General features: G+C 36.0%; 1 protein-coding gene across 1 annotated transcript in view; it reads right to left on the bottom strand.

Moving 5' to 3' along the window:
- TMEM131 (transmembrane protein 131) overlaps window positions 1-16,098 on the bottom strand; it is a 94,216-nt gene that overhangs the window by 64,464 nt on the left and 13,654 nt on the right. Inside the window, exon 2 of the mRNA XM_005486413.4 lies at window positions 10,116-10,177. Coding sequence (XP_005486470.4) covers window positions 10,116-10,177 — 62 coding nt within the window. The remainder of the gene's footprint in view (window positions 1-10,115; window positions 10,178-16,098) is intronic.

The raw sequence follows: 16,098 nt of genomic DNA, 5'->3' as shown, positions 1-16,098 counted from the left end.
GGAGACATTTTTTGGAAATTTTATAATTACTCCTGTTAAATCACTGAGTCTACAAACATTAATGTTTGATTCATGTCAAGGATCAATTCTGGATTATAAATCTAAGTAGTGTTCCGGATTTAAAATGAAGTTATTTGGTTTACTCACCCTCCAGTTCACATCAAACTAAAGAAAGCTGGAAGTGAATTATTTACCATTGTAAAACAAAGCTAATCTGTTTGTAACTTGAGGATTTATTTGCAATTTTGAAAGGCAATACAGAGCATTCTTTAGATTTTTTTTTTTGTTCACAACCTCTGATATAGGGAGCCAGACTGCCTTGCTGAAGGAAAGGGTTCACATGAAATTACATTTTATAGTACACAATAATCAGTGCAGTTTTTCCTCAGTGAAGAAAAGACTAAAAAACAAGCAAAGTTGTTTTATGCTATGTTAGTGTAATTCGAAAGTCAGCAAGCTTTCCTTTAAATATACCTTCTATGTTAGTACTGTAATTAGGAAACCAGTCCATTTCTTAATCTTCATTTAAACCATTAATTTACTGAATAGAAAAAAAAGCTTACACATCTTTCCATGTTCTCCTAGCTAAGGTATACTACTCATATACTGATAAGCTTTTAGTTCAGCTTCTAAAGTTCTGATGCCACACTCCTTTTTCTATTTCCTGTAAGATACAGGTAAATACTTACTACTCTAAAACAATTTACAACAGGCTATAAGAGAAATTAAATTAAAATGAAGAAGGAAGAAATTTAAAATCAGTTTTAGTTAAGTCATGAATGTTTAAGGTACAAAATGTTTTCTAACACTTTCTAGGAAGTACTGCTAATTAACAATTTAATTAGCTATGAAATCTAAAGGAATTCAACACAAAAAGGCAGATCTTCTCCTTACATACCTTACATTTTCCTCAGACTGGAAAGACAAAGGCAAACCTTCCAGTTTCAAACTGACACACATAATTTTCTTAATTCAACCATGAGAACACTCATGGCTTGAGATAAGGATGGTGGGTATATGACTTCTGTGACAGCATGTGTCTGGGAAGTTTAGGTTCAATATTAGGAAAAGGTTCTTCACCCAGAGGGTGGTTTAGCACAGCAATAGGCATTTAAGAAGTGTTTGGACAATGCTCTCAAGCACATGCTGTGAATCTTGGGGATGTCCTGTGCAGGGCCAAGAGTTTGACTTGTTGATCCTTGTGGTCCCTTCCAACTCAGAATATTCTGAGATTATAATTCTGTGATTTCTTTATTTTGCTTTACCTACTAAAGTGTCTATCTTATTCCACAAGTTTTCTCACTTTTACACCTCAGATTCCCTTCCCCCATCCCCTCCCATGGAGAAACAGAGCAAGCAGCTGCGTAAGGCTGAGCTTCCAGCTGTACTTAAACCACAACAACTGGACTTACTCTGTGAAATTAAGAGATATACAAAACTGTATATAAAACCTTGTAATCCTAACCAATGTCCTTTAAAGCACATTAATCAGAAAAATTAAATAAAACATTTCTTTCAACAAGGAAGGGTTTTTTCTTTCAAAACATAACTAAAGCACATAATTAAGTTACCAGCAGCTACCTGACAGTCAGATGATGGAACCAACAGATTCAGATCCTATGACAAGGCAACTAAAATAGATACTACCAGCACTGTCCCATCCTTGACAACTAGCTTTGGCTCTAACAAGACAGCACGTTCTATTAAGTATTAATAATTTCATACAGAAAGTTGTTAGTTATATGTACTCTTAAGCATCATAATTGGCTGCAAATACCACTAATATTAGACTCAGTCTAAGATTCCACCCAGGCCAACTTTTAGACAGAGGGCAGTGGAGATCAAATTTAATTCCAGAAAGCAATGGAAATACTCATAACTGAAAAAAGTGCAAGTACTACATTGCCATGGCTGTAGTTAACTGCTGGGAGTTGAATTATCTGACTGCACATCCAAGGTTTTCCCCTATGTTCTGCAATTACTGATTTGCTATGAAAATATTAAGTCAAATATCTGTAGATCGGGTTTAAAATCACAAATCGTTCTGCTAAGATTGGTATTTCTGAGATATATTTAAGAGCAAAAATCCATCAAAGATTCATGCTTACAAGAAAAAGGCTGGTTTTAGCTCTCAGATGTCCATTAAACACAAGCAATATTATAAATTCATTTTAATTACACTTCCAGTTTTTTAAGCAGGAGCTGCTTGCTTTTTATTCTGTTTGATTGTTTTTGTGTGTATTTTGTTGTGTGGACTTTGCTGGGGTTTTTAAAGTTCATTTTTTGGATCAGTGTCAATCAAGCGCAAAGAAATAGCATACCAACTTCAGCAACTATAGCATCATGGAACTAAACCAAAAATAAATCTCATGTGGCAGTTTCTATAATTACCTCTCTTTTTTATTACACATCAATCTTTCAAGTCATGCAGTAAACAAAAACATACAACTATGTTCAATTACAAGTCCTAAACACTTTTTTTAAAAAAAAATTTGATCTCCAGGTGTAATTGTGGACCTATTGTACTGCAGTCCGGCCTGCTATTTTTCCTCTGTGACTGCACAAAACTGTCAGGAACTAAAGCCATGTACCTGATCAATCCACTATTTATTGTATAGGCTTTGCTTAATACTGTTGGTTTATCAGGTAAAGAGAAATATAACTATCTTTTTAAAATTACAGCTTCATCTTTTCTTCTAAAGGTTACATTCTGAAAGAGCAGAATGAGCAAAATATTATTTATATGAAACATTTATTAAATCTTATCTGTACTGAAGAAGCATTAGAAATAAAAAAATATTGACATGTACAGATCAGGAAGTACAATGCATGTGTACACTATTAATATTTCAAGACAGATAATAAGATAAGTTACAGGAAAAAAACCCCTTCAATTGGATTAATTTCCCAATCCAAATCCCTAACAACAAAACCTAACTTCAGGACAAAAGGAACAGTAGAAATACACAACTGAGTAGGGGAAAAGAGAGAAAGGGAAAAATCACCCCTTTTATCAGTACTGGGCATTTATGATCCTTTCACCCAAAAGGCTGTGTTCAAGACTTGAAGAGAGATGATTCTTTTTTAATTTATTTTTTAATTTAAATACAGCAGATAACATTTAGGCTGTTGCTCCTAACAGTATGCCTTAATTTAATCTCTTATATAACCCTAGTAGGATTAAACTATAAAACAAGAGATTTCAGTATAAAGACCTTGAGAAAACTTGCACACAGTGAGCTAGAAAATTGGAAGGCAGTCAGCCAACACCATGGTTTCAAGACTTAGGAATAGTTTCCTCACGGAGTTATATTCTCAAGACAGATTTCATGGAGAATCTGTATCTCAAAGTACACTTTAAAGACTCAGTACAATTGTGGAAGACACCAGACAATAATCTTGCATACATGGACAATCAAAATCCATATCTCACAGCCTGAAGGCCATCTCGAATTAAATACTCATGACTGTTAACCTCAGCCAGAACACAAAAACAAAAAATCCCACTAAACAAACAAACAGTCACAACCACCAAGTTAATTTTAATGTCTCACTATTTGTTATAATAGCTATTCTTCACTTCTCGATAAGAGGTCATATTACCTAGCACTACATTCAGTCATCTAAACATAGGCATCTGCTGCCACTTGAGATAAATGTCCTGGGGCAGCCTGCCTGCTCCCAGACTGACATCCAGAAGGACACAGTTTCTCCTACACCCTGTGCCACATCTGCCAGGTCCATGTAGATGCCCAGGACATCTCAAATAGCACTGGTTATCTATGTTTAAGCACCTAAACTAGAGCTCAGAAGTCTTCAACAAGGACATTTGGGGCAATGCAAGGAGGCAGACCCTCTTGGGGTTCAAGACCAGGGATTTCCAACACCAAATATATTTCCTTAATATTAACAAAATTCTCAACAACCAAAGTTTTCTATATTCCTACACAAGAGATTAGTCACACCAATTTAAAGACTGTTGCAGTCCTAAAGACTCAGAACATTTTACATCTCGCTATTTCATAGTAAGGCTGATTCCTTCTTGTAGAAGAGGCATGTGCTGCTTGCAACTATATGCTGAGAGCTACAAAAGTGATGAATGGCAGCTTAAATCTTCGTTGTTATTAAATCTTCTTGAGCTCTATATTAATAATTATTATAATTAAAATAAACTTAATTAATGAGTTATATCTTGCTTAAGGTAATGAAAAAACAAATGCTGTAATCTGAAAGGTAGCTGAAAGTGGATTGAAGCCATTCTTGCCCTGGTTTTTCATGACCCAAACTCACATAAGGAAATTAAAACTTCATCACCTGACTGTAGGTGATGCAACACATGCTGTTGACACTGGCTTTACAACAGTCACTCCTGGGCACCAATTATTTTTAATCTAAAGCCTGGGGACGGCAACTCTTCCAGTGCAAGATGCAGAAGAACTTCAGCTGCTCACAAGCCACAGCAATGAACTAGGATGGCTCTTACTCCGTTATAAAGCCACACACATGGGAAAGAAAGCTCCAGAGGCCATCTAGTCAGCTGTTGCTGAGTGGAGGTCTCCTAAGTGCAGGTGAGCTTTGGGGCACCATGTTTTGGGGATCTCAAAAGACAGAAATTCAACTTCTTTTAATAAATTGGTCTAGTGTTTGAACATCCTCAAGTTTAAAAGTTTTTTCTTTTCTTGCATGGGAATCTGTGTCCAATGCTTCTCATCCTTCCATGGCATACGGGAAAAATCTGGTTCGTATTAATTCAAAAATCAGTTTTCCTCTTGGTCTTTTCTCCCAATAGCTGAAAAAACTATATCCTAACATGAGAAGTCTTCCAGGCCCTGACCATCCTGTATTACTTTGCTGTGCCTGCTCCAGTATGTCAGTGCCTTCCTCACACTGAGTAGCCCAGACTGGACACAATACTCAGCTGCAGTCTCACAGGAGGGGGCAAAATCACACCCTTTATCTTCTGGGTCCACATTTGTTCACAATTCAGAAGGCTGGCACTTGTCTTTCCTACAACAGCACATGGACAACTTATGTTCAACCTGTCCTCTTCCAGAACCCCCCTATGTCTTTTCTGCAGTGCTGCTGCCACGGCCCAGCCCATCCTGTTGCTCCCTCTCAGGTGCAGGCCTTGCATTTGTCTGAGCTGAAGGTTACGAGGTTCCTGTCAGCCTGCTGAAAGCCCTCTGAGCAGCAGCCTTGCCTTCCAGTGTAACAGCTCCCTTGGCCAATTTGGTATCATCTCTGAACTCCCTGAAAGTACTCTCCATGCCACCAGCCAGGCTGCTAAAGAGAACACTGAGCAATGCTGTCCTCAGTTCCACTGCCAGCTGAACTCTGCCCTGTAGAATACACCCAGCAAGGTCAATGGTCCAGCCACGTTACTGCACACCTACGAGCCTGCATTCTTAACACTTTGGCTACAGAAATACCAATGGAGATCACATCAAATCCCTTCAAAAATTATTTTTATACAATATCAAAATGAATGAATGAATTAATGAATATAAAATATGAAAAAATGGATTTACATATAATATGAAAATGTGAGTTAATTAAAAATACACTTAGACTTCACGCCTTGAAAACACTATTGCTGATACACCAGAACTGAAAGCTTGCCAGTTGTGTTAAGAGAATTCTTTGCTGCACCACTGAGAATGAAGTAGAAATCACGCAGAAAATACTAAACTTCCACCAGTAAGAGACCAACACAGCTGAGTCCTACAAAGGTAATTCGGTTCCATGTCTTCAGAAGCCACTGCAAGTCATATTAAGATCCTGTCTCTTTGTCATATGAGACAGGATCTTAATATGTCATATGTCATACAATTACCATTGTAATTCTCACTATCAGTCTCTGCAACAAGCAGTTTACAGCAATTTATGAACAAAGACAGCAAATATGTATTAAGTATATATAAGCACACAGGCTTTCTTTATTCCCAGTATTTCAGCTATTCTGCAAACCAGTAATTATCAGTAAAATAATTTCTAGGAACTTACCTGTAAAAAAATGGTTGCAAACACTTATGATTATTGCAGCAGATTCACAGTAAGATAATTTGAAAAGTCTTACCACTTTCCTTTCTCATTTTAGCAATACACTACTTTAAAAATACTACTACATAAACAGAAGTACTTTCCAAACAGTCTGAATTTAAAAAAAAAAAAAAAATTAATCACTCTATAAAACAGTGGTCTCAACTACACTGTCCAGAAGAATATTAGATACCCAAGGCAAAAGCTCTAATAACAAATAGAAGGACCAGGGAAAGTCATTTATTACCTTAAAAAAAAAAGAAAAGAAAGCTTTGCTCCGAAAAATAAATTTTCCTTTATCATTCATTTTTCAAAGTAAAGTCCTCAAAAAGTGAGCTGGTATGTTGGCTTAACATGAAAGGACAAATTATTAAAAGTAACAGTTGTAGTTTATTTCAGCTCTCCTAATAGTTGCAGATGACATCACTGTCAGAGACATGAAGCATCTGTCAGGTCTGGACAAGAGTTCAAATAATCAAGATGACACATGGAGGGGACGGCCTGACACTGACATAGCAAAGTTCAGCTGAAGGAGAGCTTAAATGTAAAACTGGGAAGGGAATAACTGATAGCATACTAAAGAAAACAATGTGCTAGGAGAGCACAGTGAAATACAAACTATTTGAGCAAACAAAATGCTCTCAAAAACTTACTACTCATTTTGGCATTACTAAAACAAGCGTTACTAGACAGGGAAAGAACTACTCTGTCCTCTCAGCACAATGTCTAAATAAATGCTACACTTTCAGTAGTGACAAATAAAAATCCAGTAAATTAAGTGTTGTAAAAAACTTGCATGAAGAAGCTACAGGTAGATTTCAGCACAAAATTATCATGATGAAGAGGTAAAACAACCTAACAAAAAACCCAAGTGTACACACGCCCTTGAGAAGAAAAGCATCAGTAAAACCAGCTTAGGCATGAAACTTACAGACTTCTCTACATCTTCTAAGAGCAGAAGCGTCAAGCACCTGCCAGGCATAGCCCATCTACACACAACACCACCTGAAAAATGAATACATGATCTCCCAAGGTCCTTCACAATCAACCAAGTCTATGACTCTGAAGCGACAAACAACTATACAGACATCTGCAAACCACCTGCTATTGAAAAAAACCCCAAACCCTACATTGCATTTACATTAATACTATTCTTACCCTATATTCAGGATCTAAATGAATTATTTGAAGAGTTCAAAAACCTGAGCTCTTAAAGGGATCAATTCATGTGAATAGACAGAGATAATAAATTACTTCGTTATTTTAATTGAATCCAAAGGCAGAACTAGCATTTTATTTAGATATAAACCTTTAATCTGAACACATATGCTCAAGAATAGAACTCTCACTTTTCTCAGAAGGTTGAGCTACACAGTATAGCACTTTCTAAACCACAAACTGTAAGTCCACACCCAGAGAGTACAGTCTCTACTTTTGCTAGTTATCCAGTAGCATGAGCTCATGAAATTTCCATTGTCAGTTTATTTTTACCAATGAAATGCTTTCTACTTAAATATTTAAAGATTTATTCTCTTTCAATACATAGGGGTTTTCAGTCAGACTGGTTAAACCAAACTTTTCAACACATTCATTTTTTACAAAGGAATTCCTAATGTGTGATTGAAAGACATAAGGAGTATTTACCAACAGTATGTACTCCAAATTAGTGCAAAAAACCACTATCAGCAGGGTTTGCACTAACTGGAAGGAAGTGGCAGGAATCCCTAAAAATATAATTTTTCAAGAATTGGCATTTGATTTACTTTATTTGTAAAGCAACTTTCAAACAAGAAAAAGCTTGCTTCTGCTCTAAAGATATCAGATTCTTGGGGGAAGTGGAGATGGTAAACCAAGAGTGGAGATGGCTTTGATACCACAATGATTATTAATCACTGTACTGAATTGATTATTTTTATATTAAAAAAACCCCAAATCATTTGTTTGAAGGTGACATAACATTACACAATACTGATTTACCACTACATCATAGTATTTGTAATGAACAACAGCCATTTGTGAAAGCTTATGGAAAGTTCAAAAGAGAAACAGTCAGTGACATCACAGTAGGTTTAAAACTTTAGTAGACTGCTGTTCACAAGACATAAGTCTAGTTTCACAACAGTGTAATTGCCTTTTTTTTTAATTCCAGGAAGCAGTCACAAGATGTCACCATATTAATATCTACATGAAAATACCCAATTAATTTGTAAGCTAGAGAAAACAATATATGCTATCCTTTGCATTAAAAGGAAGTGGTTTCACTTATGTAAGTATGTTTGGCTTAAGAGCCACAATCATAACATAAAACATACAAACCACTTATCAGAAGTTTTGTCTCACTTGTTTTCTTTTAAATAAAACATTCAGCAACATATTAAGGGAAGTGGCAGCCCAATGCAGAATTGCTTGAATTTGTCCCACCATAATAATATTTCTACATCTTGCAATGGTTAGTATAATTAACAATTCTTTTACTTTCCCATCTGGATATGACTTATTGAGTGGGTCACAGCAGTACCATTACTTTCTAGTCTAAGAACTAGTGGTTAATATAGTGCTAAAATAAGTAAGATAATTACAGATTTTAATGATTAATTTGAACTAGCTTTAAAATATAATCCTGGTGATAAAGGAACACAAACTACAGATGAGTGAATGCAACTACCTATCATCTATCATCTTTACCTTAAACACTGGGCCAATGATATAAGCTGATTTTATTAAACTAAATGTGTTCTAGTAGAGTATGTAAAAAAAATAAACTGAGTCTTGTGGGTTTTTTCCTTCTATTTGTGCTGATATGTGGTATCTTCAAGCAAGTTAAAGAAATATTCACAGCTGAAAGCCTTAATAATTGAAACTGCAACCACTATATGGAAAACTTCTACCACTCTAATCTACACATCTAAACATAAACCTATACACAGATATCTACTATGAGAATATGTTTAGCACATGACAGCTGAACAACTGGCTAAAGAAGAACCTGAGGCTTTTTGGTTTGCTTGTTTGGTAGGGTGTTTTGGTTTGGGAGGGTTTTTTGAGGGGTTTGTAGTGGGGGCTTCTTATTTGTTTTTAACGGCAATGTTTCGTGTAACCAGCTTACATAATTTTGGAGTATCTTACTCTTGGACATTACAGTCTTAACATCTACAGTAAGATATTCCTGAGTTACATTAAGGACCAAGGATTGAAGAAAGAAAAAAACGAACCTAAACAACTTAGTAGGCAGGGGAAAAAACAAAAAAGGCAACATCATAAATCTGAAACGTGCAATATGTTGATGCATATATTGACTTTTCTCAACTACACAGGAGATAGAAATTATAAATCAAGAACTGCTCTGGTAACTCCTCTGCTCCCTTTCAAGTAGTAGACTATTACCATCAAGGAATTTTAAGAAAAATATTCTCATCATACATGCAATCCACAAAATAAATGCATATGAAACCCTAGTCAATAGAACTTCACACCTATGCAGCTCTAGTATCAAGCCATGTTGCTATGTATGTCATCCTAGCTACTACTACCATCTCAAAATTTCAGCATATATTCTTTAAAATTAACTTTTTTCCTGTTTTGACTCAGACCAAAAGAGAACTGACAGGAATGGCAACATCATACATGAAAAACAACTATTTTCAACAGTAATTACTTTACTGCAGTAATTAGAATTTCTTTAAACCCAGTGGTAACTTGGTCCCAAGAGCTGCCTTTAGGTTCGGGAATCTTGCAACACTTGCAGTTCCAGCAGATGAGTTAGCCAATTACATCTCAACTCTAGATCAAGATGAGCCTTAAACACAAAGTATCCCCCAATTTTTCTGAGAAAGAAAGAACTACCCGTGAGAACCTGTGGTAAAACCCACGAGTTTTTCCAACACAAAACATCAAGGAACCAGAACCTCTGGCCACACTGAACCATACTGTTGAAAGCAACTAGAAAGTTCAAAGGTTCTGTGGACTTGAGCTTAATGCTTGCTTGTTTTCAGAACTTCACAAACCCATGAGTTCAAAAAGCAGCTATCAAAAAGATGCAACATTGCTGGATCAGATGATTTACTGTGACTACATACCTGCAATAGGTCTCCTTCATCAAAACGTAGCATTTCTATTATGCCATCCGACTGGATGAAAGCTGCAAAGAAAAATAAAAAACTAAGTAATGTAACAAAAACCCATTTTGTTACTAAATCAGAAACAAAAAATTAAACATCTTAATTTTGTAGACAGAGCTATGACAAACCAAAATAATAATGCATAATCTACCAAAAAAACAAACACAAGTCTGTGACACTAACTTCGCTTGAGAAGCACCACACTTAGCAAATTAGTCTTTTACCTTAAAAATGCTAAATTCCAAAGGGAACAACTTCTAAGGTCTCAAAGAAGAATGACCGTACCAAGCCAACCCCATACTTGAATAAATATGACAGGCTGGGTACCTGAACAAATGAGTTTAATACATCTAAGCGCACAAAGAGTTCAGACACAAACAGAATTTCTGTTTTATTTACACACCAATAATCTTTACTGTACATCTGGAAAGCCTCCTTCACACTGCAGCCTAATCCTTGGCATGGCAACAATCCTCTCCAGCTTGACAGGAACATATTATAATTTGAAACAGTTTAGAAGTGTTTGTACCATAAGACTAAACTCCATGAAAAGTTCATGCCTCAGTCAAATATAGGATCCTCAAACACTCCACTCATTTCCTCTACATGTTTGGTCAGGCAATTGTTTTTCTATTCCTCTTAAAATGTAGGGAATGCAACTTTCTTCTAAAGACAAAGAATAACGGCATTGCCCTTCCTGTAAATATAATAATCTGTACAAGAATGAGTATGTTTTAAAGAGGAAAGAAAGGTTCAAAGAGTTCTACATTTTTCCCAAAAAATCTACTCACCTACACACACACACCAAGGAAGTCTTTAGAATGAAATGCAGCAGCAATCTTAAAGGAGAAAATGGTATTAAAAAAAAAAAGTTCCACAAATAACTCCTATGTCCTTTATCCATGACTGTCTTTACCATGTACCATTCATACTAGATGAAGTAGAGGGTGATAACATTCCTCTCTTTCCACAAAGAGGAACTTCTACAGGAAGAAATTAAAGATTTCCCAGTACACAGAAGTACACGGTTTGCTTCTGTAAGATGGATTTTGAATCCCAGTCTGAAAAAGGAGACTTAGACCTTTATCTCCCACTTTGAAGCTTTGTTTATTATGACGTCACCAACAATGCCATTCTATGATGCTTTAAATAAAAAAAAAGGTCAGTACTTTTAGAAAACAAAAAGCACTCTTGGTAAAGGCACCTAGCACATGGAAAAACATTAGCTTTGACATTTATTTGTCCCAAACATTTCCTCACTACCTGACTCAGTATCCAAAACTCACTATGCTACTTAACACATCACTGTTTGCAAACCCCATTCTGCAATCCTGACTTCCCCACACATTTCAATACCTTCACCTTAAAGGCACAAGCTCCATGACCTTGCTTTCATATGACCCAAAGTAAAAGTTAATATAAGACAAAGATTGCTGCTGTCATCTCCAAAAGTATTTTAGCATGCAAAAACCCTGAAACAAATTTAAAAGATCCCCAAACAACAAAGTTTTATATAATTACTTTCCAAACTACCATACCACACAACTCTAATGTGCACAGGCTGAGAGAGCCCAGCTCAGGTGGAGTGTGAGAATCACCACAGAGAAAGGGGGAGCTCATAAACAACAAGTCCTGCAATATTTACACTGACACTGCAATATGTACAGTGCCATGAGAAGTCCTAGTCAGTAGTGTCAGCAATAAGTTACTACTTTTTTGTGTGTGCTTATTGCTATTACCTTAATGTTACTCAAAACAAACAAAAATCGATCCTTGATCGAAGAACCAGGAGTTTGGTCAATCATTTATACTGAAGAGCTATACAGAACATGGGGCAAGAGACTTAAAAAAAAAAAAAAAACAAAAAAAACCCAAAACAGCATTTGAAGAGCTGTTAGAAAATCAAGTCCTAGAGTTTATGAAATTTTGGGCTTTTAAAAATTAAATTACTGGAATAGGTCTGCCAGTTTGAAGTTTAATGCCAGACCAAAGAACAAGTGAATTCTTCTTAATTTAACTGGCAATACATATGATGCAAGATATTCATTTAATGGTTGAATTTTGGTTTTAAAATCACTTAAAAAAAAGGCTAAGTGTATTGCAGTGCAAGATATAAGAAAATGAAGCTTTGACACGTTACATTAAAATGCAGAGTATGACAGTTAATTGTGATTTCACAGAAGTGTCATGCTTATCCTCTGCACAAGAACACCAAATTACAGATTAACTAGCACAGAGGGAAAATTCTCAATTTTTAACTTGGAGAGAAATATAGAATGAAATTATGTTTTCTCATGTATTTGATAAATTGGTAGTTCAGCAATCACAATTTAAAAAATTATAGATACAAGCAAACCCTCCTATTAATCAAAAGGAACTGCACCTCTGAAGTTGGAGTTTTTGGCATTCTATTGCTATCTAAATCTCTAGTTTGGAAACAGAGAAAACACAGCATTTGATTGTAGCATTAGGCACAAACAAAAAAAAAGTCATTAGAAAACAACTTTTTATATAAATGATCTATTAACAACTAGCAAAGCATAAAAGGCTATTTCATCTAATCACAAATTCTTAGTATTTCTGAGGCTTTTCCCCCCCGATTTAAATGCAATGCACCATCAGTACAAAGAGCAGAAAGCAGCAACAATTCTTTCACAAGGATAATATGCACTGAAGCCCCTAGAAATTAGCCCAAGCTTTCTACCCAAGCATCTTGAATTCAGGCAGACCTTCTGTAAACTACAAACACTTCTTCAGCCACTCTTTAATTATTCCATCTTTACAACAAGTTATGAACAAAGCAACAGATGTTCCAGAACATTTTGAGTGGAAAACACTGTTAAATAGAAGTGTTATTCATCACTATATCATTTAAGAAATGTTTTCAGAGAGCAGATGACAGTGCCAGGTGAAGTCAGATGCACTGCAAAGTCTGGCTCCTGTCCATTTCACAGCAGACACATCTCAACTGAGGTGGTGATGAAGTTGCTGTGGTTATACCTTTCATTTTGGTTTAGACTAACTTTCAAGCCTTTCAAGCGTTTCTCTTTATTGGTTACTTCATCAAAGCAAGGAAATGGCAAGTAAATACATATACCTTCATGAGATGAAAGCTTGTTTTTGCAACTGGCTTCTCAGACTCTCAATTCGGGATGAAACAAGCCACCTCATTCAAATAAGGCAAAACTAATTACATTTTAAAAAACCTCCACTGACGAGTCATAAAGAGTCACCCGAATCCCTCTAGGAGCAGCTCTCAAACCATCCAACATGGGACCACAGAGAGGACAAAGTTTTCTTCAAAGTGAAATGCTGACAGTGCCCTTGTGGGTCCTTTTTTACCTGTTCCAGAATTAGAAGCAGTTGCTCATCTTTTGCATTTGTGCTACCTGACCTAAGCAAGTTCACAAACTTTGCAATGCAAGCCCAAAACCAGCTTTTAGTGTCCTTTTACACAAAATACCTATGTCACCAATAGACAATAGGTTATTACCAATGTGCAAAGTCACTGTAAGTAATTAAGCATGAGATCACTTGGGCATGCTTTATTAGGTGAACCATTCCCCATGCTACAGAGGAAGATGACTGTTTTCTGCTAAGTCCCTAACAATTTCCCTTGGGAAAACTTCTTCCCAAAGCTTAAGCTGATACCTCATGGTCCATTACCAGTCTAATACTGTAGCCAATACTTTAACACTCTGGAATAGTAAAATGCAGCAAATCAAGAACTCTTGCCTGTGCTATTTCAGTCATCCCTGCCACATGACTGGCGACTGCTACAAGAGGGGCACAACATAATATTTGGGGTGGGAAGCATTTCAGTTGTCACAGCATGATCTGCCACTGCACAAATCAGCAGCCAAGAAGCCACATTACACATATGGAAAATAATTTCTTCCTGAGCCTATAGGCAACTGAAGCCCTGAGGGCTTATTATAATAGCTATTAGTCAAACTTTAAATGTTCATGGACCAAAGAAGGAAAAGGATACATATTCATATCCGCAGATTTCAAGGCCAGAAGAATCTTAGTCTCATTTCCTCTTCACCTATGCTGAACAGAATACTTTCTTCTGAGAGGTATACACAAATTCCTCTCAAGAGAAGACCTCTATCCTTTCAAACTTCTGCAAAAAGCAAATGTAACAGATTGATGAGAATCAGTAACAATTTCAGTCCCTCTAGCTACTAGGATATTATATGATTTCAGGGTCAAATTTTTTCAGCTTCTGGCTTGTGTATTCTTGGTTTCCTCTTTTCAAACAGCAGGTCACTACTAACAGAATACATAGAAGCTTACACCAAGAATATTCTAAGTTTCATTTTATGTTTTCAATCTCTAAGCTTTAAAATGCAACTTCTTTGATTAAGTCAGCTTTACTGTGAAAATCCCATAAAAGATATCAGAAAAAGACCATGGACCTATGCTTTCCACTTGCTCCAAACAGCTTGTTCCACTGTCAGCACTTTCCAAGCATCCCAAACTCTTTTAAAAATGACAAAAGAAAACCCACCACTACAACCACGGCCCCCAGTCCCCAAACCATGGCTTTCTGGAACAGTGAAAGCACTATCTAGTCATAATTACCAGAAGATTCCTAAATGCTTTCCCCTGCCCTTTCCAACAACATCACAGGGCTTGATAGAAAATTAAACCAACAGTAGTTGAATTAACTTAAGTAGCATATTTTCTAAAGTTTATACACTTAATATAGAGAAATCTTGCTCAAACACATCCCTATTTTGATTGTCTCTTGTCCAAGCCTTTGCTATTTGGGGCTAAAACAAGAAAAATAGAGACCTAAAAACCATCAAATAACAAGAAAATTTTAAAATCCCACACATCTCCAAAGCAAACCGGAACTTAATATCAAAATCACTTTAGCCAACACCAGTCTTTAGCTGTGACTGAATTACACAAAACAGAATAAATTTGCATGTAATGCAAGCAGTGAATACGCCAAGGCTCTTGGTGCATAACAAAAAAAAAAAAAATCTCTGTGGCTCACAGTTTATGAGGCCAACTCTGACTGAGATCCAATTTTTAAGGTGGCTTTGCACACTTATCTTTCCTTTAGCCACTGTTAATTTCTTCATTTTAATAGGGAAGTACATTCTGACATATATACATTTATAAAAACACTATTCTGAAATATAACTTAGCTCTGGAACAGCTACTCAATAGCCCTGCATTGATTTATTTTTATGCTAATGATCTTTATGTATTCTCTTACAAGCTTGAAAGAACTGTTTTCTTTCCTAAGTCTTGTCTAAACCAGTTTTCTTTCTTATAAACTGGATTTATACAAACCTCTATAATCTAGTCCACAAACTTTCTCCCAATTCTAAAAATAGTGTCCTATCTTACCAAAATAGGGAAAGGTCAATTATTTAAATAATTTCTAATTTACATTAAGGTTTTTTTTAAAGTCCAGTTTCTAACCCTTTGTCTTAATGACTAAGCTCACTTCAAGGTAACTACAACCACATGAGCCAATTACAATGTGCTAAATGCCATTCACTTCTGTCTATGTAATTGTAATTGCTACATTTGTATCACTATTGGCTAAAGTGCAGAACTAAACTTGGACAAGTTATTTTTAAAGCTCAGACTATGAATTAACTGCTTATGCACAGTCACACAATTTCAATCATCCTGAACAGTGGAAAACTGAGCAGCATGGGGAATACAGGTAGGTGGATAAAGAACGAAAAAATAAAACTATTATGGATGGGAAATTCCATTGTAAAAAATAAAATCCCATACGCAAAAGGGAAAACACTATTACACTGTAATGCTACTGACCATTTTAATCAGCTTCAGGACTACAGAAGGACTACAGAAGTCTGGTGAGCCTCAAGAAATACGCCCCAGTTCAGTGTCCAACACACCAAATCTCTTCTAAAAAGGCCTGTTCTCCAAGACAGACAAGTCAGTGTGG

This window comes from Zonotrichia albicollis, chromosome 2 (genome assembly GCF_047830755.1).
Source record: "Zonotrichia albicollis isolate bZonAlb1 chromosome 2, bZonAlb1.hap1, whole genome shotgun sequence".
In the NCBI taxonomy this organism is placed as follows: domain Eukaryota; kingdom Metazoa; phylum Chordata; class Aves; order Passeriformes; family Passerellidae; genus Zonotrichia; species Zonotrichia albicollis.
Note: the sequence above shows the minus strand (reverse complement) of the source record. Positions and strands in the feature narration are given on the sequence as shown.